The following is a 23046-nucleotide window of genomic DNA, read 5'->3' on the forward strand; positions in this document are numbered from 1 at the left end:
GCTGTGAAGCCTGCTGCAGTTCATTTCAAGGTTCACATGTACGGCTAGTCCCCATTTTAGGCCAGAGCTCTTTATCCCTTGATCTCTGAAGAAACAGGGTTCTTTCAATCAGAACTCTGGGTCCAGCCTTCATGGCTCAAGTAGAAACTACCCTCCTTAGGTGCATACAAAGTCAACTTGAGAGCTCATCTGTATTCTGTTTAGAAAACATTTCTAAACTAGTCTCTTCCTGGCTGACAATTCTAACCTTTTCCTGCCCTGAAAACATTCTCTTCTTTTTTAAAAGTTCACCAACCATAGAGCATCCAGAGAGCCAGCAACACATCTCTTTCAGGAACTCATCCAATTCACTCAAAAAATTTTTTGATCAGATGCTTATTAGGAATCTGCTATGACTATATGCCTGGTTTTGCCTAAGTGCTGAAGATATAGCCAGAACTACCCTTAGGCCCAAGAAAGGAGAGCCCCTTCCCTGGGCCTCACATTTGAGGAAGCCCCACAAGTAACTAATGTAGACATATAAATAATGAATTTACTAAACAACAGATGTGCCTCTGTTACTTGGGATCCAGTGCAACCTATCATCCTAAACTTCTGCTTTCGGGACTGACATGGCTCTAATCCAGGCGAAACACTTTTCCACATCTCTTACCCAAATCCTTAAAGGTGACTATGTCGGGTGACAAGACTCCTTATAGATTGTGCCTCTTCCAGGATAGGAGACAGGCACTGCTTCCAAATACAGGAAGGACTAGGCAGCAGAAGCATATAGGAAAAAAAAAAAAAGACAAATTTGTCAAATTCTTCCTCTCAGAGAGCATGACTGCAGTGCATTTTTATACTATGATGTAACATGGTACAAAGCACCTATTTCTTTTTTCCCTTCATGTTCCAATGCACAGTTCTGAAGGTACTCAAAAATTAGCACGATATCCCCAATAGTTGTACATGGCAGCTGAGGCACAGTTTGCAATAGCCAACAATGTCTTTACTCTTAAATTTGTATATGTAGATTTGGACAATATGTGTGAACTTGATATGAATTCTTTATCTATGTATCTAGATAATGCTTTAAGAAATGGTAAAAATCACAATGTAAGTTATAGTACTTTATATAATAAAATAGTCCTTAATATTTAATGTGATCATGTTAATTTAACATATGCAAGCCCATTACAGTGTGAGAACACGGTATATAAAACTACCAATTCATTTCCAAATCTAAGTATTGCTTTAAGGACGGTATTAACAATACCAGTTGCTACGGACTTAACAGAGCAAAATATTTTCAAACTACATTAATTTTTAAAAACTAATAACTACAATGATTCAAGAATGACTGGCTCATTTGACATCAATTGCTGTCCAAAGAACATAAATTATGTAGAAATCTGGACTGTAACAACACAGTGATTTTGCTGAAATGAGGGCAAAAAAAATTTTTCAGCTGTGCCTTTAGAAGGTCGATCTGTCTGCCCTGCTTCCTTTAAACAGAAGACGTCCCACACACCATCAATTCTCTGCTGCTTTCAACTCCAGTGATCTTGCCCAGACTTTGGAAGGAGAAATTGGAAGGCACATGATTATATGGAAGTTAGAGAGCTATTTCTGGTACAGAGGGTTTGTATGACTATAGAGAGGAGGCTTGAGGAGAAGCACATTAGATTCCGAGGCTCTTCACATGTTTCTGGGTCACTGATGCTATCAGCATTTGAGGTCAGTGCGCAGAGGCTGGAGATTTCAAGCACGGGTGGGTCATGCATTTTTTGCCCCCTCCCATCCCAGGGGCCTGTAGATTCCCCTATAGCCTCCTCTGCTTTCAGCCATACTTTCAATGACCATTTCCTTTTCTTTTCCCAAGATCCTTACCAAACAGGACTGGAACCATCTTTAGCTTGAACCATATTGTATCGAGAGCTAGAACAGAGCTAGAGAATGCTTCATAGACAGAACATCAGGATCAGAAAAAGGAAAAATCTTGATCATTTTCGAAAGCTCTGAATCCCCAGCAAGGAGCCAGAGAGGGCTCTAAGGAAAGAGAAGATGAACAGAAGTGATTTCTGAATGAGCTGGAAATGAGGAAGAATGGAATAAGAACCATAGGACAGGAGGGAGAGCTGAGTTAGTTGGGGCGTGGTAACTAGAAACCAAATTCAGGATTGACTCAGGAAGGGACCTGGGAGCTGGGGAAAGTTAGGAAGAACCATGCCAACCACAGGGGGGCACTGAATCCCCATGGGCTAACCTAGAGTGTGCAGGACCAACAAAGTAGAGAGGTCAGTCAAGGACAGCAAAGCCCTTCTCCCTTGCTCCCAGCAGACAGCATCTCTCCCTCTACCTAACTCTTGGGTTTCTTATAGATGCAGAGGCATCTGTAGGAGAGAGACACACACAGTCACCACCCATTTCCCACACATCCTCCATGACAGATACACACACACATACGCTCTCTCCTATGTACACACAACTGTAATTTACTCCCTCTTCCGAAGATTACCCTGCTAACAGTGTTATCTTTTTAGGCAAATGTACCGAGAGGACCTGCCTTCCCTTCCATAACGAGCAACAGCAGCTATTGCCAGTCAAGGCTGTGAGTTCTTTGCCTTTTCCTCATGTTTATCTAGGAGCTGTTTGCTCCACTGAGTCCAATGATGCTGTTTCTTTTCTTTAGTGTGGCATTTAAGCACTGCTTGCTGCCTGCCCTGTGTGTGGTTAGCCTCCCCGTTCCTGGCCATCATAGAGCCACCTGCTGTTGATCAAAGAAGTTTATGATTTCTGGAAATTACTGGTAATCATGAGACAAACTCTCCTTTTTGTTATAAAAGCAACTTGCCCCTTCTACTCAGGGAGCTAGCACTTTTTTTCCCCATCTTCTCCCTTGTGCACAAGCTATCTCTTTTTTTTTTATATATAAATTTATTTATTTATTTAATTTGTTTTAGGCTGTGTGGGGGTCTTTGTTGCTGCACTCGGGCTTTCTCTAGTTGTGGTGAGCGGAGGCTACTGCCGTGGCTTCTCTTGTTGCAGAGCACGGGCTCTAGGCACGCTGGCTTTGGTAGTTGCGGCACGCGAGCTCAGTAGCTGTGGCTCACCAGCTCTGAAGTGCAGGCTCACTAGTTGTGGTGCACGGGCTTAGTTGTTCTGCGGCATGTGGGATCTTCCCGGACCAGGGCTCGAGCCTGTGTCCCCTGGGTTGGCAGGTGGATTCTTAACCACTGCGCCACCAGGGAAGCCCCTGACATTTCTGAGTGTCTTTGATGTGACAAGCGCTATTCTAAGTGCTGTGCGTATAGTGAGCAAACAGACAGCTGCCTGCATTTTAGAAATTTTGTCCCCATGATGCCAAAACTCAACGTCTCTGTACGCCAGTGCCGAATCAAATCTTGGAGACAGAGTATTGGGTGAAGTAGAGAAGGATAGCTTTATCACTTTGCCAGGCAAAGGGGGACACAGTGGGCTCCTGTCCTTGAAAACTATGTGTCCCAACCCGGGAGGATTGGAGGAGAAGTTTTATAGCAACGGTTCAAGGGTGGGGTCTCTGACAAGGTCAGGGGTGAGCAGGGCCTGCGTTCCCTTCATCTTGTCTCAGGTGGTCGGTCCCCTAATCTGGATGAGCTCCTCTGGTCCTTTAATCTGGCCTCAGGTGGTTTCTTGGCTGCCGTTCCCTTGATTAGCAACTGTTCGAATCTGCCCTTTGGAACTCAGGGAAGGTCCTGGAGGCTGGAGTCTTGCCTACAAGAAACAGGGCACGAAAACGGCCTCCGTGCCCGGGAGCCCCACAGGGCATCGCTTGGTTTCACCCACATACCTTGGATATTTCTCAAAGTAGTTCAGTGGGGTATATTTGAACTAAGAAGAGAAAATCCTTCTGTTGCAGCAATTAAATACCCGCAGTGAGAGCCCACTTTCATTACCATCATAACCATGGACACTGCAAGGGGAAGAATGACCCTGCCTTTGGCATCAAGACTATTGCTTGGGGCCTCCTATGTGGGCTGCATCAGTGAATCAGGTGAGGATAAATTATTTATCCAATCTGAAAAAGACAGAAGTCAAATATCATAAGACGAAAAGGTAGTGCAGTCATCACCAGGCGGCTCTGCTGGCTTGATAAGTAAAATCAAAGATACAGAGGGCTATAACCAAGGAGAATTAGCTAAACTACCACATTCTATTTAATCACAGTTCATAAGAGCTCCCCTAACTTCTGCTGAAGTTACTTCAACAATATCACTTACCTCTAGAGGAATGTAAGGGACTAATGGGAAGAGTTCATTGGTATTTACTTCAGAACAAAAGAGAAAGTGAAGGTCACTCCAGGTCCAAGAAAGATAGATAGATAGATAGATAGATAGATAAAAAAAGGAGGAAAGGAGGGAGGAAGGGAAGAAGGGAGAGGAAGAAAAGGGGAAGGAAGGGAAAGGAAGGGGAGGAGACGGGAGGGTAACAGGCTGGCTTTCTAAAGGCACAGCTGAAGCAACAGTTTGGAGGCAACATTCTGAAAGGATGGGGTATGGTCCTTCAGGATGCAGTGTATTTATTGAACCAGAAACCTCTAAATGACACTGTGTCCCCAAAAGGAAGAATACACAGGTCTGGTAATCAAGAAGTAGAAGCAGGAATGGCTTCACTTACCATCACTCCCACTGACCCACAGAAATTTCATGCTTTCATCTCTGTAACTCTGGGCTCTGCAGTGTCAAAGGTCCAGGTCCCCAAAGAGGATGCACCCTTGCCAGGGGATATATCAAGGGTCTCACTGAACTACAAGCTACAGCTGCTGCCATGACACTTCGGATTTCTTGGGTCTAGGGAGCAGCAGATGAGAAGAGGAGTTACCATACTATCAGGGCTAAGTAACCCTAGTTAGCAGGAAGAGGTAGGGCTGTTTTTACACAACGGGAGTAGAGAAGAATTCAGATGGAACCCAAGTGTTCTACTTGGGTGCTTCCCAGCATTCCCATGCTCCATTGTAGCTGTGAGTGTGTATGTGCAGCAACGTCAGCCAGAGAAAGATATGACTATCAAGAGTTTGGACCACTCAGGAACAAGGGTTTGGGTCATAACACCAGACAAGCCACTAAGACATAATAGTTGGGGGCAAGGGGAAATGAGAATGGATAGTAAAGGAGGGAGAGGATGGGTGCCAGTTGCAGCCCCGAGATCAACTGCAGTAACAGTGACTATAATTTTCCCCACTAACCTCCATCTTCCAAGTTTCTCTTCAAAAACAGAGTCCCATACAAAGCTTGAAGGAATTGTCTCTTGAACCTATCTGGAGAAGTCGATCTGTGTGGCTCTAGGGCAGCTGTGGAAATGAACTACTCAGATCTCCCGCTGTGGGGATCATAATTAACTGATGGCCCCAACTGCCACCCTCTGAATCTGCTACGCTTCCCATGGGCTGTCTCAGACAATGACTGAGTGTAGCAGGGATACTAAGTCAGATCCATTTCTCAGGATGCAAGACTCCTCTGATGGCCACCTTAACCTCCATTAACCCGGCTGAAACTTTTAGACCTGTGCCTATCCAACCTGTTTTCCTTCCCTCCCTATTTCACAGAGGTCAGACCTGCATCACAGTCTGACAGCTCATCCTGCCTCTTCTGGCTTCCTCTCTCTTTCCCCCTCACAGGCATTCTCCCAATAAATCTCATATAAATCTAATTCCATCTTAATGTCTGCTTCCTTAAGAACATAAACCAACATAGACCTGTCCACAAAACAGATTAAAACTGTAATCCATGATTTCAAAACAAGCTAAGAAAATAATACAAGACATGAAAGAACATGTATCAAAATTAATAAAAAATTCAGAAAAAAGGGTGACATATTCAGGAAAGTTAAAAATAAAAGTGAAAATTGTTTAAAAGATAAAGACTAATCTAGAAGACACACAAATGCAAATAAACACAATAAATAATGCCTTAAGAGAAGATTTTAAAAAGGAAAACAACAAGAAGAAAGCGACAAAAAGGGCACTACTTGGGATCTTTGATGGTAGAATTTCTTTATTCCCAAGATATTATTCCAGTTGCTTCACATCTTCATTACCGAGACTTTCTCTAGATCTAATTATTAGCTCTTTCCATTGCTCATTATCCATCTCTAACCAACTTATCCAAACCTTCCTCAAAGAATCTTTCTTATTTTCCTTTACTTAATTGGGGGGGTATTTCTCTTTAATATTGTCTAGTTTCTCCACACTTTTATCTGTTTTTTAAATGTAGAGCCACTAATTGGAAATATGACCCAGGTCAAAGTATGATCAGTGTTAAGTTGGTAGAATTCATGGATTAGGTATGAAATGGGCTCATCTATGCTTTATGGGATTGTGACCTGGTTAAATGACTAGACTCAGCTCCTCAACCTAGTCTATCCTGCTGAGATTTTCCAAGCATGGAAACAAATATATCACTTTATTAACATCATCAACAAATATTGATTAAGCATCATCAATGCACAAAAAATTATGTGCACTGTTTTCGATCAAGGACATCCTTGATCCCTGAGGAGGCTGACGTGGAAGTTTTTGTTTTATTTTGTTTTTATGAACAACACTTTGGCTTAAGAACAAAGACACATAAATTCAGAACTATGTCAGCTTTTGAGATGTTGTATTATTGAAGGAAGGGAACAATCCTAATTAGGCCAGTGTCAAAATAAATGAAGCCACATCTATGTTGGTAGTGCTAAAGGAAAAGCAGGAGGGACATTCAGAGGCACCACCAAGCTCTCCTGCTCATTACTTCTCAGTCTCCAGTGCCTTGTCTTACTTGGTCCCAAATATCCCCATTTTCAAGTTTGTCTTGGAAATAAGACATGAATTCATACTAAAAATTAAAATGTGATCATGTCCCTTTAAGTTCCCCAAATACATATGATAATAATAATAGCATAAACACATTGAGCATTTACTTTGGGCCAGACATTATCTTATTAAATCCTCACTCCAATAACCCTGTGAGATAGCAACTATTATTGTCTTGCTGCTCTAGAATTCAAATTCAGACTGCCAGACTCCAGATGCCAAGCACTTTATCCCTATGTTCTGCTACCTCCCTATGTCAAAAAATAATATAGCCAATCTTATGCTATAGCTAACCTACAGTGATATAGTTTATCTTGCTAACACTTGAGCCAGCAACATAAAGTAAAACAAAGTGTCACAAGAAATGAGACTAAGTGTGGCAGCATGAATCAAAGCGGTGGGGTGGTGGGGAGAGAAGGTGAACCTGAAAGGGAGGAGAGCAGTGAGTGGGGCATTTACAACAGCGGTCTTAAGCGCCCCTTAAGTCTCCTTCCAGAGCACTCAGATTATGGAAAGGCCTCCTTTATTAGAAGCAAAGTTTAATAACCCAAATGCAAACCAGACATTTAACTCTCCAACTGATATAGTTCCCCATACTTTATCACATAATTTTCATATTTGGATGCTTGCAGTTACACCAAAGACAATACTGCTACCCATCCAGCCACCAGATTTCTATCCCAAAAGGTTAAAATACACCATAGTTAACTAATGTGTTTGCTATAGGAATCAAGAGGTTAGACTGGGTAAGTTCTTTTTAATGCTACATGTTAATTTAATACTTCAGAACATTTAGCTTATTGTTCTTAGTTAACTTGTGTTGACTGAAAAAAAAGCACAATGTGAGCGTTGTGAATTAAGTTTTATTTGGGGGCAAAATGAGGAGTATAGCCCAGGAGACAGCATTTCAGATAGCTCTGCTCCAAAGAGGCAGGGGGTTAGGTCAGTATATATGTGATTTTCGTGAGGGGTGCGGGGGATACCTGCAATCAAGCACACGTTTTAAATTATTTATTTATTTATTTGGCCAAGCCACACGGCATGTGGGATCTTAGTTCCCCAACCAGGGATCGAACCCGTGTCACCTGCAGTGGAAGCACAGAGTCTTAACCACTGGACCGCCAGGAGGTCCCAAGCACACATTTTTGCAGAAGGTTGCTGCTACTCTCGTGAAGGTCACTGCTAGTCATGAGAAGCAGACTTCACCAAGAAATATTTTAGTGCTTTTCTAGATATGCGGAGATGCAAGAATTGGGCTCATAAAAATCATCTTCTGAAAGTATCTAACTCTCTGAAGGTCTTCTCCGCCAGTTCTTTCCAGAGCACAGAGTGCCTCATTCTTGATCTCCACCCTGAACTCCTTTCAGAGTGTTAAAGTTCAGCAGCTGCAGCAGCTCATGATTTAATCCTTGTAGAGGTAGATGGCAAGTGCCAATCTGTAGTTGGCACTTGGTAACTTGCATTCTAAGTACCAACATTATGCAGTAGAGCATATATTTAAAGGTAACGATCAGACTTAGACTGCCGAGGTTTAAATCTTGTTTTCACCTAACAAGCTCTGTGATCTTGGGCGTAAGAGCCACCTGAACACTCACTTTCACTGGGTGCAAAATGGGGTTAAAGTAATCTACCCTATAGAATTGTGGGGACTAAATGAGGTAGTACCATATAAAAGTGCTTGCCACACTACCTGGAACATAATGTTCTCATGGTGGCTATTTATCTAAGAGTACTGGTTTAATATTAAGAGAATCTAACATGCAAAAAACATTAAATCTAGTATTACCTATTATCCTGTTAAATTCGGACGCCTAAATCTGGCTTTCCTTATTTCACCTTTCCGATACTGCATTCTCTCCGTTTCACACAGAAGGTAAAAATCCCAAGACTTCAGCGTTCCCCAGAAGAGAAAAAAAAACACCACAGGTAGTTAATACAAACACAAACTCCGCGGGTCTCTGACGCGTTTCTAGAGACCGCAGCAAAGGGCCCGCCCCTTCCCCCTCCCGCCCCCTAGATTCCTGGAGGAGGAGACAAATCCCAACACAGAGTCGAGGTCACCTCACTTCCGGCTCGCTACGTCCGAACTGAGGCGCACGTACGCTCTTCAAGGAGCTTTACATATCGATTGCTTATTGGCTACTAGCAAGCACTCGTTCTCCTCATTGGCTGATTCTGTCCCTCGCCGACGTTCCGCGGAGGATGTTCGCCGCGGCGAGAGAGAGGGTCACTGCACCTAAATTTCCGGTTCCGGTTCACCTCTGGCTCCATGGCGACCGCTAGAGGACCGGCGTATCTGCTGACATTAGGCAGATGGCGCCGCGGCCTCGGAATAGCTACCCAGTCCCGAGTGAGTGCTTACTTTCCCTGCTGTCGAAGAGGCTGTGGGTCTCAGAAACAGCTCCGCTCCGAGGAGGACCGCTCTCGGCCGCCCCTCCCTTAACCAGCGTCCGCAGCCATGCTTTCTGCCCCCCCAATCAGCTTTTCTTTCCCGGCCTGCAGGCGCTCGCTGCCCTCGTGCCCGGCGTATCCCAGGTGGATAACAAGTCTGATTTCCTGGGGAAGAGGTCCCATCGCCGACACCCCGGCATCCTGCAGCTGTCGCACGTGCGGCTGCCTCAAGTATTGGTTGACGCCGCGCAGTTACTGCTGCTGGGTGAGTAACGGGGGGAAATGGAGGCTCGAGAAGAAGCGGAAAGTGGGCCTGCGTGCAAGTGATTCCACTTTTCATCTTTGGTCCTTAGAGAGCTCGATGCCCAATATGGAGAAGCAGGTGCAAGCACTGACCAATTATCTCTGGAGTCGGCATTTACCTGTAGAGCCAGAGGAGTTGCAAAGACGGGCTGTCCATCTTGAGAAAAAATTCCTGGAAAACGCAGGTAGGGCTTAAGAATAAAGAGTAGGCCAAATTGAAAAAGCAGAGGGAAATGAAGAGCAAGAAATAATTTCGCAGCCCCTTAAATAGATACTGCAATTTCTTATGTGACTTTCTGGCGAGAGCAGTTATTACAATGATGCCTTACTAAGAGAAGACATTATTTCAGAGATTGCGCGTGGGGCTTGAGTAAAAGTCAGTGAGTGCTTCAGTATCCTGTCGAAACTTAGATCTTTGGCTTTGTCCTCCCAGTCCACTGGATTAAGACCATCTAAGTTTTTGTTCAAGTAAAATAAAGTTCATGTCCAGTACTAAAACCCACTACAGGGAAAGGAGAATAATTTATCAGGTTATTTTTATGGTTATGAGTTGTCTCTTATTAAGAGACCTGCCTTTTATTTATCTTGTATTCTCCGAACTTCTCATAGGATCTGGTTCATAGTAGGTGCTCGGTAGATAAGATAGTACTGAACAAAACACAATCATGAGATTTTAGTTTTTCAAGCCCCTTTCCTCCCTATAGGAGGATTGGAGACGTCACAATATTAAGTTTTGGGGAGGTGAAGAAATCCACAAAATACTGTGTTTATCCTATCCTTTAAATTTTTGTTACACCTCCTTTTAATATAGAACAAACCTGTGGGATAGAGTTGGTTGAGTTGAGTAAACTGCTGTTAGAGGAAATATACTATCTGATACACTTTGGTGGTGGTGGTGGTCATTGTTATTCTTACCTGAAACTTTTCTCTAGGTTTGACTTCTCTCTTAAGCTTTGAGGCTTTTCCCAGGTGGGAATTGGGGATGAATGGGCAGGCAGTCTATTCAAATATTGGATCTGAGCCCTGTTCTTCCTAGGTCCTCACTTCCAGTCCTTGTTCTCACCCCAGACTCATGTCAGATGGAAAAACTTTGTGGAGAAGTGCTGCATGCTCTGCGTAGAACTACCTATCATTGGCAAGAGTTGAGGTAAGGGAGACTAGAAGGGCTGCAGAAGAAGGAGACTTGGGGAAGTACAGTTACACAATTTTGTGTTTGAAAAAAGTGACCTGGCTTGTAAGCCTCCCTAGGACTCTTCTGTGTTGAGAAGTGAAAGTGTTGAGCTGGAAGAGCCCTTTCCAAGGATTTCATTTCCTAAAAGTCAGAGGGTAGCTACGGGATAGAGGTTGTTTCCCAGTGGTATGACTCTGGTTTTTCTGGCAGCTACAGTGAGGGACTGAGCCTGGTGTATATGGCAGCAAGACTGGATGGTGGCTTTGCAGCAGTCTCCAGGGCATTCCATGAGGTGAAATTCGCTCAATTTCCTACTGTCAGTTCTTTTATTCATAAAGTAGTCTTCTGGGGTAGGATACTTGGGACGTTGCATGTGCATTTTTTTTTTTTTAGGAGGTTCTCTATCCTCTGAAAGGAATTTTTGACCCAAGAAAGGTTTAGAAGCACTGTTTTAAGAGCTTTCTATTCTATAAAGCATTTACATTGAATCTTAAAAGGCATTCATATCTCATTTTCTCTGTTGTGGCCCCCTAATTCATGTTTACCAAGCGTCTACTGTGGGGTGTTGTATATTTCTTTAGATCCAAGCTCGACTTCCAGAGTTCCAGCCGCAAACCTTGATGGACTTTGGCTCAGGTACTGGCTCTGTCACCTGGTGAGTCTCTTTCTCTTTCTCTGTCACTTCTAGTTCTAGAGAGCCATGCTTATACCACATCAATATCAAGAGACTGGAGAACCAGAGGGAGAATAGGGAAGTTGGGGACTGGAATGTTTCTTCCCTGAGATGAGACAAGGCATGAGAAGGTATATGGATTAGGGTCAGAACATAAAGAAATGTCAAGTGAAAACAAGATCCATGATTAGAAGGATAAAAAAGGAAAGGAATTTAGTCTAGGGTGGAGGTTTTACATATCATCAAGATTTTTTTGTGCACAAATAATTTTTGAGTCTGCCTTTTTTTAAGGAGTTGTAAATGAAATAAGAAAATAACACTGTTAGTTTTTCCAACTATTTTAACATAGCACTGTGTTTCTCCAGGGGTGGGTTGGGAACAGAGGGGTCTCTCGCAAGGGTGATTCTGTCATGAGGGCTGGCGATTTATTTTTTGCCATTTTAGGGCTGCTCATAGTACTTGGGGCCAGAGCCTACGGGAATATATGTGCGTGGACAGCTCAGCAGCCATGTTGGAATTGGCAGAAAAGCTACTGAAAGGTGAGGACAAAGTATAAGGAAGGGCTTTTCCAGAGTTGAAGGAATTTAAAAAGCAAAGGAGTACAAGAGAGGGTCTTTTATTGGGGAGTAGTGGAGAGGGCTAAAAGTTAAAAATGAGTCTGATCTTCCAATGCGATAGTCCAGCAGAAGGTGCTGGAGGCCTTTGTTGGACTGTGAATGGGTAGGACAAGAATAACAGGACAGGTGACCCAGTATTCTCCCGGCCCTTTTTTATAGTTGCTTCCTCTATTGCATCTCACCCTCAGCTAGCGTTTTTCTTTGTTCTCGGGGCCATGTTTCTTATCGGAATGTCACTTCAGTTTACACCTGTACACTCATAGTTGCCACATCTCTACTTCTACAGGTGGTTCAGGATCTGGGATGCCTTATGTGCCAGGTGTCTTTTTCAGACAGTTCCTACCTGTATCACCCAAGGCAAGTGGCGATGTTTAAAGTATGCTAAATGTGGAGTATGCACATGGAAAACTGTGGCCTTGGCTTTGCAACCTAGCATTAAGTGTTAGAAAATAAAAGAAAGCAGAAGAAATTTAGTGGGATAGACCTTTGTTGTACTCTTAGAAGAGGGAGATGTCAGGTCTGTCATGTTCCTTGTCCTGTGCACCAGGTACAATTTGATGTGGTGGTATCAGCCTTTTCTCTCAGTGAACTGCCCAGCAAGGCCAACCGCACTGACGTAGTCCAAACCTTGTGGCGCAAGACAGGTCATTTTCTGGTGAGTAGAAACCCCTTTTTCCCTTCAAGTTTTAAAATAGCTTCATGGGTTTCATGGCTTTCCTTCTCCCCATTGGAGCTTGTCTTCATTCTTGACCATTTTTCTCTTATATAGATCCCTTTGTCCCTCTTGTAGGGTCCCCATCCACATCTTGTATATAATGCCCATTTCTTTAGGATCCCTATTCCATCTGGGAATGTTCTTACAGAGCTACTGACATTTATGTTTTCATGTAATTTGGGGCTTGTTATTTTCCGCTTTTGTAATCAGATATTGGTGGAGAATGGAACAAAAGCTGGGCACTCCCTTCTCATGGACGCCAGGGACCTGGTCCTTAACGTAAGGTTCTTTCTCCTTTTTTCACCTTACCCTCCATACCCTACCTATTCTCACCAGTTACTGGCACGCCTGTGAAAACTGAAGGGACTCTGTCATACAATGGTGAGGATAATTCTCAAGATAGTAGGCATATGAAGTCATTATGATATAGGGTAGTGGTTGGCAGACTTGGGCCTGTGGGTCAGATCCAGCCCGCCACCTGTTTTTATATGAGCCGTGTTTGTTTGTATGTCTGTGGCTGTATGTCTGTTGTCTGTGGCTGTTTTCACAGTACAAACAGCAGTTGAATAGTTAGGAAAGAAACAGATTTTGCCTACTCTCCGGGCCTTTTAAAAAAAACATGTTTGCCGACTCCTGATCCAGGGCATTTCTGAGCCGAGAACCTTATCTCTTTGGGACAGTATGAGCCAGTGTATAATCATAAATTTAATTGTTTTATTTAGAGTGGGATCTTTTTGAGAGTGGAGGTTGCTGACAAGGGAGAGCACCATACTATGTGCCAAGTTTCTGCCTTTCTCCTGCTGCAAAGAGAAAGTTCTTTGTCTGGAGTATTAAAGAAGCAGCCAGCTTAATTCAAAGAACATAGTTAATAATTACCAGAATTGAATGTTAGAGGAGTCCTCAATTTACTGAGTGCAGAGATTGAGTTATGAGAATAGACCCCTCAGGCCCAACCTAATTTTTTTGATTTCCTTTGATTTCAGGGAAAAGAGAAGTCACCTTTGGACCCTCGACCTGGTTTTGTCTTTGCCCCGGTGAGTATTACTTCTCCCTTTCCCAGCATGCAAAGATCTGAACTCAGCTGTGGCCAGGAAAAGTAAGAGAGTAAAGCTAAGCCACCTCCACTACTTTGTGTCCCTGTCCAGTTTCTTTCTTAGTGATTCCTCTGGCTTTCCTACCCTCTGCTCCTGTGCTCCCTTATCCCTAGCCCTTCTTGACTCTCACTCTTAGTTTTTCGGTTTTATGATCTGTTCTTTTGTCTTACGTCATGTCTTTTGTTTGTGTTCACAGTGTCCCCATGAACTTCCCTGTCCCCAGTTGACAGCCTCTAAGCCCCTGGCCTGTAGCTTTTCCCAGGCCTACCATCCCATCCCCTTCAGCTGGGTATGTACTCTGGGAATACTGTGGTAGGGAGAAAGTAGCCTGGGAGGGCACAATGAAAAAGACTCAGAGGTGGGAGGATTTGGAAAATTCAGAGAATAGCTTGGAGATTTTAGGCCCTGAATGTGCATGACTTATAGAATATGAAAAGCGCTGTATGAGTGGGGTTCAAAAATTTTTTTTCCCTTGTCTTTTACCTCTAAGCCATCTCTATATCCTTATCTTAGAACAAGAAGCCAAAGGAGGAAAAGTTCTCGATGGTAATCCTTGCTCGAGGGTCTCCGGAGGAGGCTAATCGCTGGCCCCGAATCACTCAGCCTGTTCTTAAACGGCCACGCCATGTGCATTGTCACCTGTGCTGTCCAGATGGGCATATGCAGCATGCTGTGATCACAGCCCGCAGACATGGCAGGTATAGAGGGTGTGGCCAAAATTAGTGGAAGGTAGCAAGAACCTGCAGCCCACATTGACCCTCTGTTTTATATAGGGATTTGTATCGCTGTGCCCGTGTCAGCTCCTGGGGAGATCGTTTACCTGTGATCACGCCATCTGAGCTTCCTCCATCACCTGCTCAAGATCCCCCTGAGAGTTGACAAGGATGTGTAACGTGTTTTCTTCTATCATGACTGCCAAGGCTGAAGCTACCTGGTATCCAGGATGGGAGTGCTGGTACTTTTACAGCAAAAAACTAGTTAACATAGCCTCCATTATAGTAGGCCTTATTCTTTTAGCTCACTCGGCCATCCTTTCACAGATGCTTTTCTTTCTTGTTTAATTGCACTTTGCAAATGATGGCCTTCTAGCTAGAATTGTACTATGCACCTGGTGTTTACTCCTCCAAGGAAACACTCCCTAACACTCCCTTCCCTTGTGAGCATTGTTCATTCCAGAAAGAAGGTCACCGTGCGATAATCTCAAGGACCACCAGAACCAGTCTGGAGAGGAGAGCACCTAACACGAGCTTTGAAATTTTCCAGAAGTGAAGAATGCAAGCTTGCATCTACCCTGATCCTTATCTGTGGCCCTATTTTCCACTTCCAAACTATAAGACCCCTTGCTGTTCTCTCTTAAGGGAGGGCACGGTCTTTAGGGCATTAGCCTGATGTGGCCTCCTTTGCCTGGCAAAGCAATAAAAGCTACTCTTTTATACTTCACCGAAAACTCTGTCTCTGTGTCTCTGTTCAGCACTGGTGAACAGAGGCTGAGTGTCAGCAACAGTACCCCTATATAGCTGTGTTTGCTTAGGTTTTAATAATAATTAAAAGTTTTCAAAGAATGGAAGTGGATCTTGTGATTCTTAAAAGGTGTAGAAGTCTGTTGTCATGGCCTATCCTATAATGAAGAGAATCCTCAGATTTTCAATGTTTCCCACACACATCTCCAGCTCACCCTGTCCTGGAAGAATCCTGCTGCTGCCACCAGATTCCAGGACTTCCCACGGAGTCCTGGAGATAATCTGGAGTAGTGGGGGAAGCCATCCCCAGCTCCCTGAGAACTGGCTCAACAGGTCTCAGGGTTGTTAGGCAGGCCACCTGAATAGGGGAATCAGCAGCTGCTTGGCTTCTGTTTTTTTCTCCTTTCCTTTCAACTTTCTCAGCTCCCTCAGAGTTCACTTCATAAATTTCTTTCAAGAGTTGATTCCCCTCAGGCCTGAATCTATCTCCACCTTCATATATCCAGGCAGGAGCCTTCAGTTTTCCCTTAGGCCTTGCTGTTTCAGAGCTAGAGCAACTTTCTTTGTCCTAAAACTCTCAGTCCCTCTCCTATAATTTATATCAGGAAACAGGCATAGTCAAAAGTTATAACAGTATTGATGTTGTAATACTAGAAATCTTCCTTCTAGACATTTCCATGCCTGGAGCTATTTTTCTGGGGTTACGGGAGAGGGGAGTCCCCCTCCTCTGCTAGTTCCCACAGAGTGCTGGCAGCTCCACTTCCCAGGCCCTCCTCCTCACCCCAAGTGGCCCCAAATCCCCTCTGAAAGGGTGCAGTTCAGGTATCAGCATAGCAACCTATAAGACTTGAGGTGGGGTAGAGAGGGTATGGAAGACTTAGATCAAATGTCCTGAGTGAGGCAGGACCAGATTGTCCCCAACACAAAACAGCCGGGGAGAGCTACCCTTTTTGGATTAGAACAGCCCCAGATGAGAACTAAGACTCCACAGCCCTTGGGTTAGTCAGAGCATTCAAAAGGAGGAGAAGACACAGCACCAGGCTGTGCCTGGCAGGGAGTCTGGAGTTTCTGATTTCTAAATTCAGGAAGGCGTCAGCCAGGGGAGGGGCCTCCATGTAGGGGAAGGGCGGGAAGCTGGGGCTGAGCAAGTTTTCTATGCAAGTCTGCGCAAGAAGAGGCCACACAGACCAGAAGACCCAATAGCCTTCTGAAACGGAGAAGAGTGGAGGCTCTGGCTTTGACCACCTGAGACCCCACTCCTGCTGCGAAGATTGTCACTCCATTTGTTATCCTGAGGCCTCTACTTACCCTGTACCATAAGGATGGAGCCACTACTAGGAGTAAAAGTTGGCTGCCTGTTTTCCCTGCTGGTTCTCACTCTGGTCTGTGGCCTTTTCCCCATCTGCTTCAAATGGTTCCAGACTGCCACAGGTACAGCCCGACCATGTCTTTGTCCCCATAACCTAAGTCTGACTCAGCCTTGTCACCCTGTCCTGATATCTTGCTCTGATTCTCTCATCATCCCCAAGCTTGGGACATGGGGTGCTGCCTGTGGCTCTTTAGTCATTGTTGTCTGTCTCCTCTTTGCCAGCTGGATTGTAACTCCTGCTGTTTACTAGGTCGTCACCGCCGGGTCCTCAGCCTCCTGAGCTGCACTTCTGCTGGCGTTTTCCTGGGAGCGGGGTTCATGCACATGACTGCTGAAGCCTTGGAGGGAATTGAATCAGAGATCCAGAAGTTGGTGATACAGGTGAGCAGCAGAGTTGCTGAGCTGCAGGGCTGTGAGGCCAGAATGATGAACAGAACCAGGGAGAGTAATGAAGAAAGGGGGAAAGTAATGAAGCCAAGGACACGGGAGGAACAACAGGGAAGATGACAGCTCTTGCGCGGAATGATGGAAACAGGTCAGATTGGCCTTTAAGGAAAGTGATGGAGCCGAAGGCACAGGACAGGAAGCTGAGCTGCTCTTTCCCTCGTCTAATTTGTGCTTTTTTTTCTCCCTAGAACAGCACAAACAGTGAGGGGAATTCTGATGATGCTGATTCAGCTTATGTAAGTATCTCCCACCAGCCCCTACCTGGAGAGTAAGGAGAACCAGAGATGCCTTTAATGCCCAGACCTTTTTGAGAGGATTTATGTGTGGAATTCCAGGAATTCCTTCTGCTCCTCAGCTGCGGCATTGTGGGGGAGAAGAGGAGCCACCCAATCCTTTTGGGCTTATGAAACCCCAGAAAGAACTCTTGTTTAGCCTTCCATTCTTTCTCTGGACCCTTTGACATGCTTCATATCATTTTCCCATATTTTTAAACCTACTGATATTGTTTCCCTTAGTCCCTGTGGTATTCTTGTTGTCGAATGTCTGTGTCTACTCCTGGCTTCATTTCCCTTTTTTTCGTTCTATTACCACACTTCCCATTCTCTTCAGTCTCCCAATCCCATGTCCATCCAATGCAATTTCTTCCCTTTCTTTCCCATCTCACAACCCCTCTTTCTGTTCCTAGATGGAGTATCCCTATGGAGAGCTCATCATCTCCCTGGGCTTCTTCTTTGTCTTCCTTTTGGAGTCACTGGCATTGCAGTGCTGTCCTGGGGCTGCTGGAAGATCAAAAGTGCAGGAGCAAGAATGGGGTATGGCTAATGTCCTTGAACCCCATAGCCACGGACCTCTACCCTCACCATCACGAGGTCCCCTGCGAGCCCTCGTCCTCTTGCTCTCACTCTCCTTTCACTCCGTGTTTGAAGGTCTAGCTGTGGGACTGCAGCCAACAGTCGCAGCTACCGTGCAGCTCTGTCTTGCCATCCTGGCTCACAAGGGGCTCATAGTGTTTGGTGTAGGACTGCGGCTGGTGCAGGTAGGCACTGGATCACGTTGGGCCATGCTCTCCATACTGTCGTTAGCTCTCATGTCCCCCCTGGGCCTAGCCCTAGGGCTGGCTGTGCCTCAGGGAGTCTCTGAAGGGGGGCAAGGCTTGGCCCAGGCTGTGTTAGAAGGCATGGCAGCTGGCACCTTCCTATATGTCACCTTCCTGGAAATTCTGCCCCGGGAGCTCGCAGGTCCTGAAGCCCCTCTGGCCAAGTGGGGCTGTGTAGCTGCCGGTTTTGCTTTCATGGCCTTTATTGCCTTGTGGGCCTGAGAGATTCCTGACTTTTCTGATGGATCTAAGATGACCTCCCTACCCCCAAGAGATGCCTCCCAAATGACCTTAGCCCTCTGACATTTCTTCACTGAGACAAAGTGACATTCACGAGGCATCATTCCGTAACCTGGACCCCAGCTTTTCGCTACGCGAGATGCCATTTCTCATGCAGGACTGAGAAAAGGATGTTTCAGTTGAGTGCCTGTAAATTGGAGGACTGATATAAAGACCATCACTCCAGATTTGACTCTTGTCCCGTTTATCCTACTGTATGTAATAAAATGTCCATTTTATCCTTCCCCTTCAGCCATGCTATACTTCATTTCTCCAGGTTGCCTAGGAGGTACCTGGTACAGGAGGTGGTGGAGTGGAGAGCAGGAAGGGTGAGTGTGGGATGCAGTCTTCTTTTCTGGAATTGGGCCCCCAGCCATTCTGTCAGTTGCAGGTCATGCCTCTCAAGACATGGGAGCGTTGCTGAAATTCCAACAACCTACTACCACCTTATGTACAGGTGTTGAGAAACTGAGCCAGAGTTCCCAGCATTTAGAGAGAAGAGGTTAAAAAACAGAAACCACAGGAATCTAGATTTTTTTCCTATGCTAACCACACCCACCCCACTCCCAGTCTCCCACAAAGTGTCCAACAGACTCTTGAGATAAGGCTAAATGGAGCCTATTTCCATCTGGTTCCTACGTTTCATGCTGAGCCCTGTGTGGCTTCAGGGCCACTCTTGCTCTCCCTCCAGCTGCCTTGTGCTGAGGGATTAAGAAGCAGTGTGCTTGGAGAGGGAGAAAGGCAGCAGAGAAATGCCTGGGGTGATCGCTTGGCTCTGCCACGACTTAGCGCTTTTCCTTCTGCATGCCTGACCTGCCGCTAGGGCTCCAGCCCCTCCCTGCTGGACAGTTTGCCTTTCAGTTGAGTAACTCCCACAATGTGTTGCTTCTCTTAAAAGCTGCTAAGGACATATACATTATGTGCAACTGAGGAGGAGCAGGGTGGCTGTTGCCCAGCCCCTGACCCACGAGATGGAGGAATATATCAGACTTAGTGGAGAAATTGGGAAAGAGAAGGTGTGCCCTGTGAGCTCAACAGCTTACCACTTTGCCCCTTCTCATATTTTCGGTGTGGAAGCCCAAGTGGCCTTAACATGGACAAGGTCTCCTGAGTTTCATTCTTGTCTCAGTCTGTCCTCTGTCCATCCCATTCCCCTCCCCATAAATTAAGATACACAAACCTCCTCACCAGCCCAGCGTACACACACAGGGATCAGTGAGAAGGCAAGCTTCAGGCAAAGCTAAATAAAAATGTCTGACATGGGAAATAATTTCCCGGAAGCACCATCCTATTCCATTTTCCCTTCAGTATTAAATGCTCTCACATGGAATACACTCACAGGTAGTAATAATAGAATTTCTACATTGAGCACCTGGCACTGCGCTATTGCTTTCACATACATTATCTCCCCTTCCCAACCCTGCCAGGTAGATCTTATCCCTGTTAAGTCTAGGGAAGTGCATTTAGAAAAGTGAAATGACTTGATAGCTAGCTGGGGTTCAAACCCGTGTTTCTGTGATTCTAAGAAAAGCTCAAGATGTAGATTCCCTTCTTCCTTACCTTTCCCTCCCCATCTTCTTCGTTAGGGTCTCATAAGAAAGCAGAGAACACATTGGATAAGTGAGGCAAGTTTAATAAAGGGAGTATATAGAAAGGTGCGGGCAGGGCTTAGAGCAACAAGGGATGGTGTAATTCCCTGGGGCTGCATAATAATGCTGTTACCTAGGCTGAACAGAGGGAGCAGTTACCAGAAACTAGAGGGCCATCCAGTAAGAGGTGTGGCCTTGGTGCAGGGATGCAAGCAACCTGCAGGGACTTGACCAGGAGGAAGCCAGAGGAATACCCTCACTCTCCTTCTACTCTCTGACCTACTGCCAACGTCTCCTGTCGGCCATACCCAAACCAAGAATGAAAGAAGCCAAACCAAAGAAGCTAAGGACGAAAATGTCTGTTGGTGCACTGCAGACAGGTTAGCCTTGTGAGGTGCAGATCCTAAAGAAGTCTGGGGAGGCAAACAGAAGATGTCCCACACACCATCGATTCTCTGCTGCTTTCAACTCCAGTGATCTTGCCCAGACTTTGGAAGGAGAAATTGGGAAGGACATGATTATATGGAAGTTAGAGAGCTATTTCTGGTACAGAGGATTTGTATGACTATAGAAAGGAGGCTTGAGGAGAAGCACATTAGATTCCGAGGCTCGGGCTTCCCTGGTGGCGCAGTGGTTGAGAGTCCGCCTGCCGATGCAGGGGACACGGGTTCGTGACCCAGTCCGGGAGGATCCCACATGCCGCGGAGCGGCTGGGCCCGTGAGCCATGGCCGCTGAGCCTGCGCGTCCGGAGCCTGTGCTCCGCAACGGGAGAGGCCACAACAGTGAGAGGCTCGCGTAACGCAAAAAAAAAAAAACCAGATTCCGAGGCTTTTCACATGTTTCTGGGTCACTGATGCTAACAGCATTTGAGGTCAGTGAGCAGAGGCTGGAGATTTCAAGCACGGGTGGGTCATGCATTTTTTGCCCCCTCCCATCCCAGGGGCCTGTAGATTCCCCTATAGCCTCCTCTGCTTTCAGCCATCCTTCCAATGACCATTTCCTTTTCCTTTCCCAAGATCCTTACCAACCAGGACTGGAACCATCTTTAGTTTGAACTATATTGTATCGAGAGCTAGAATAGAGCTAGGGAATGCTGCAGAGAGAGAACATCAGGATCAGAAAAAGGAACAATCTTGATCATTTTCAAAAGCTCTGAATCTCCAGCAAGGAGCCAGAGAGGGCTCTAAGGGAGCGGAAGATGAACGTGATTTCTGAATGAGCTGGAAATGAGGAAGAATGGAATAAGAACAGGCATGAGAACCATAGGACAGGAGGGACAGCTGAGTCAGCTGGGGCATGGTGACTAGAAGCCAGATTCAGGAGTGAACCTTGATTGTCTCATCCTTGAGAGATAGGTTGTAATTGAAGGAAATTAGAATCATGAGAGTTGAAAGATAAAAATAGGAGCGAAGATATACAGGTTAGGAAAGCAGATAAGAGGGGAAGCTAGTTGGAATAGTCACAAGAGAGTTTATGTGAATCAGTTTTCAAGTCTTCTCAACTCCTGTGTCCGTTCCCCACCCCTCGTTCTCCACCCCATCTATTTTTTTTATATTTAAACAGAAACAAAAACAAAAGAATGAGACCTCCAATTGCCCTCCCGCTTTGAGCCAGCTTTCCATTTCTGCACCAATAAATGATTTTCTGAAGCAACCGCCTGGAGCTTTCCACCTTTCCTTTGCTTACAAGTTGAGGATTGGGTTTGGATATTGCAGTTGTAAGATAAGAATTTGTGAAGAAGGGGAGACGGGGAACAGCATCAAAGGGAAACCAGAGTTTTGTGAATACCCCAGAGCCAGGCAGGAGGCCAGTTAGAGAACACACGTCAACAAGATACACCCAGGAACAAAAACCAAAGAGCTCCAGACTAATTCTTAGGAGACAATTCATGCCACTTCGCCCTCCCCTGAACGACAGCTTTCCAGTGTCTTGTCTCCCTCACCAGAGGAAACGGTCCCTGGCTCTGGGTGACAGGGTACAAGAAACAGCTGCCAGATTTGGAGTGGGCTGGTACGTGTGAGTGTGCCGACCGGCCAGATACCCTCACATTCCCCCCGCTGACCTGAGGAGGAGCCCATGGTTACTAGCAAAGGTGAAGCCAAAGGGGTGCAGACAGGGGTTATGCCCACCCCCAGTCTGTGGGGATGCTTAAGGACTAAATCTAAAGACGCCAGTTGTCAATGCTTTCCTTTTTATTTCAGTTTTATTCTGAGTTACTGTCTTTAGACTCACTGAATGTCAAAAACAGAAAGCATTCTACTTTTACTGTATATTTATCCAACTGGCCGAAAATTCTGATGTTGGTGAGGAGAAAGTGTGCAAACGACTACATTGTTCTGGGCATGGTTTACCCTGACCACACCCCTGGCCTCTGGTCAGAATAGACTCTCACTTTCCAGTTAGTCCTAAAATCTCTCTAGAAAGGTCATGTCTCCCACTTTGGCTTTTCCCTATTAGAGGAGTACTCATTAAAGCTTAACATCTATCCCTCCTGCTGTAGTTTCACTGCTTTGTGTGTTCCTTTAGAGAATCACCCTTTAATATCTCTTTATGAGTTCCAGAATTTTCAAGCTGACAACCCAAGGCTCTCATGACCGTGTTCTTCTAGTTTTAATCTCCTTCCCATAGCACCGTTGCTTAGCTATCTTGGGCTTCTGTTCCTAAAGTCAGGGAAACATTCCTTGAAAATGAGAAGAAGGGAGAAACAGAGTCCTAAGCCTGAAGCCGAGACAAAAGGGCGGTAGTTTGCGGTTCAACGTCTGTGAAGTCGCCCCACCTCTCCTCTGAGCCTCTGAGCTCCGATCTTGAGAATGGGCAGGAGCCACAGACCACTGCTGACCATGGTATCAGGCCCTCCCGCCATAGCTACTGCTAGAATCACAAAGAACAGTGGGGGACTCAGGAAGGGACCTGGGAGCTGGGGAAAGTTAGGAAGAACCATGCCAACCACAGGGGGGCACTGAATTCCCATGGGCTAGCCTGGAGTGTGCAGGACCAACAAAGTAGAGAGGTCAGTCAAGGACAGCAAAG

At 45.5% G+C, this 23046-nt stretch overlaps 2 protein-coding genes and 1 long non-coding RNA gene across 11 annotated transcripts in view; all 3 read left to right on the forward strand.

Annotated features, from left to right (window-relative positions):
• Positions 1 to 21669, forward strand: part of LOC125963407 (uncharacterized) — a 68705-nt gene extending 47036 nt beyond the window's left edge. Inside the window, exons 1-2 of one of the 2 annotated variants that reach the window (XR_007475355.1) lie at positions 1132 to 1716; positions 20888 to 21669. This is a non-coding gene — a long non-coding RNA (uncharacterized LOC125963407). Of the gene's footprint in view, positions 1 to 1131; positions 1717 to 20887 lie in introns of those variants that run through there. The other variant, XR_007475354.1, reaches the window with a different exon arrangement.
• Positions 9013 to 15342, forward strand: METTL17 (methyltransferase like 17). 6 transcript variants are annotated; one of them, XM_012534514.3, is made up of 14 exons: positions 9014 to 9161; positions 9314 to 9467; positions 9556 to 9690; positions 10574 to 10652; positions 10887 to 10968; positions 11258 to 11331; positions 11794 to 11888; positions 12253 to 12323; positions 12514 to 12621; positions 12892 to 12960; positions 13665 to 13715; positions 13972 to 14064; positions 14289 to 14473; positions 14549 to 15342. In XM_012534514.3, the coding sequence occupies exons 1-14, from the start codon at positions 9081 to 9083 to the stop codon at positions 14652 to 14654; spliced, it is 1383 nt and encodes a 460-aa protein (XP_012389968.1). In that variant the 5' UTR covers positions 9014 to 9080; the 3' UTR covers positions 14655 to 15342. The 6 variants fall into 6 exon arrangements, with proteins under 6 accessions (XP_033291815.1, XP_033291816.1, XP_012389968.1 ...); XM_033435922.2 differs by having other exon boundaries at positions 10893 to 10968; XM_033435924.2 differs by lacking the exon at positions 13972 to 14064 and having other exon boundaries at positions 9013 to 9161.
• SLC39A2 (solute carrier family 39 member 2) lies at positions 15482 to 18678 on the forward strand. 3 transcript variants are annotated; one of them, XM_004274072.4, is made up of 4 exons: positions 15482 to 16666; positions 16855 to 16985; positions 17240 to 17287; positions 17737 to 18678. In XM_004274072.4, the coding sequence occupies exons 1-4, from the start codon at positions 16558 to 16560 to the stop codon at positions 18367 to 18369; spliced, it is 921 nt and encodes a 306-aa protein (XP_004274120.1). In that variant the 5' UTR covers positions 15482 to 16557; the 3' UTR covers positions 18370 to 18678. The 3 variants fall into 3 exon arrangements, with proteins under 3 accessions (XP_004274120.1, XP_033291835.1, XP_049561458.1); XM_033435944.2 differs by having other exon boundaries at positions 17245 to 17287; positions 17737 to 17876; XM_049705501.1 differs by lacking the exon at positions 17737 to 18678 and having other exon boundaries at positions 17245 to 17730.
• Positions 21670 to 23046: the final 1377 nt, after the last annotated feature.

This window comes from Orcinus orca, chromosome 2 (genome assembly GCF_937001465.1).
Source record: "Orcinus orca chromosome 2, mOrcOrc1.1, whole genome shotgun sequence".
Classification (NCBI taxonomy): Eukaryota; Metazoa; Chordata; class Mammalia; order Artiodactyla; family Delphinidae; genus Orcinus; species Orcinus orca.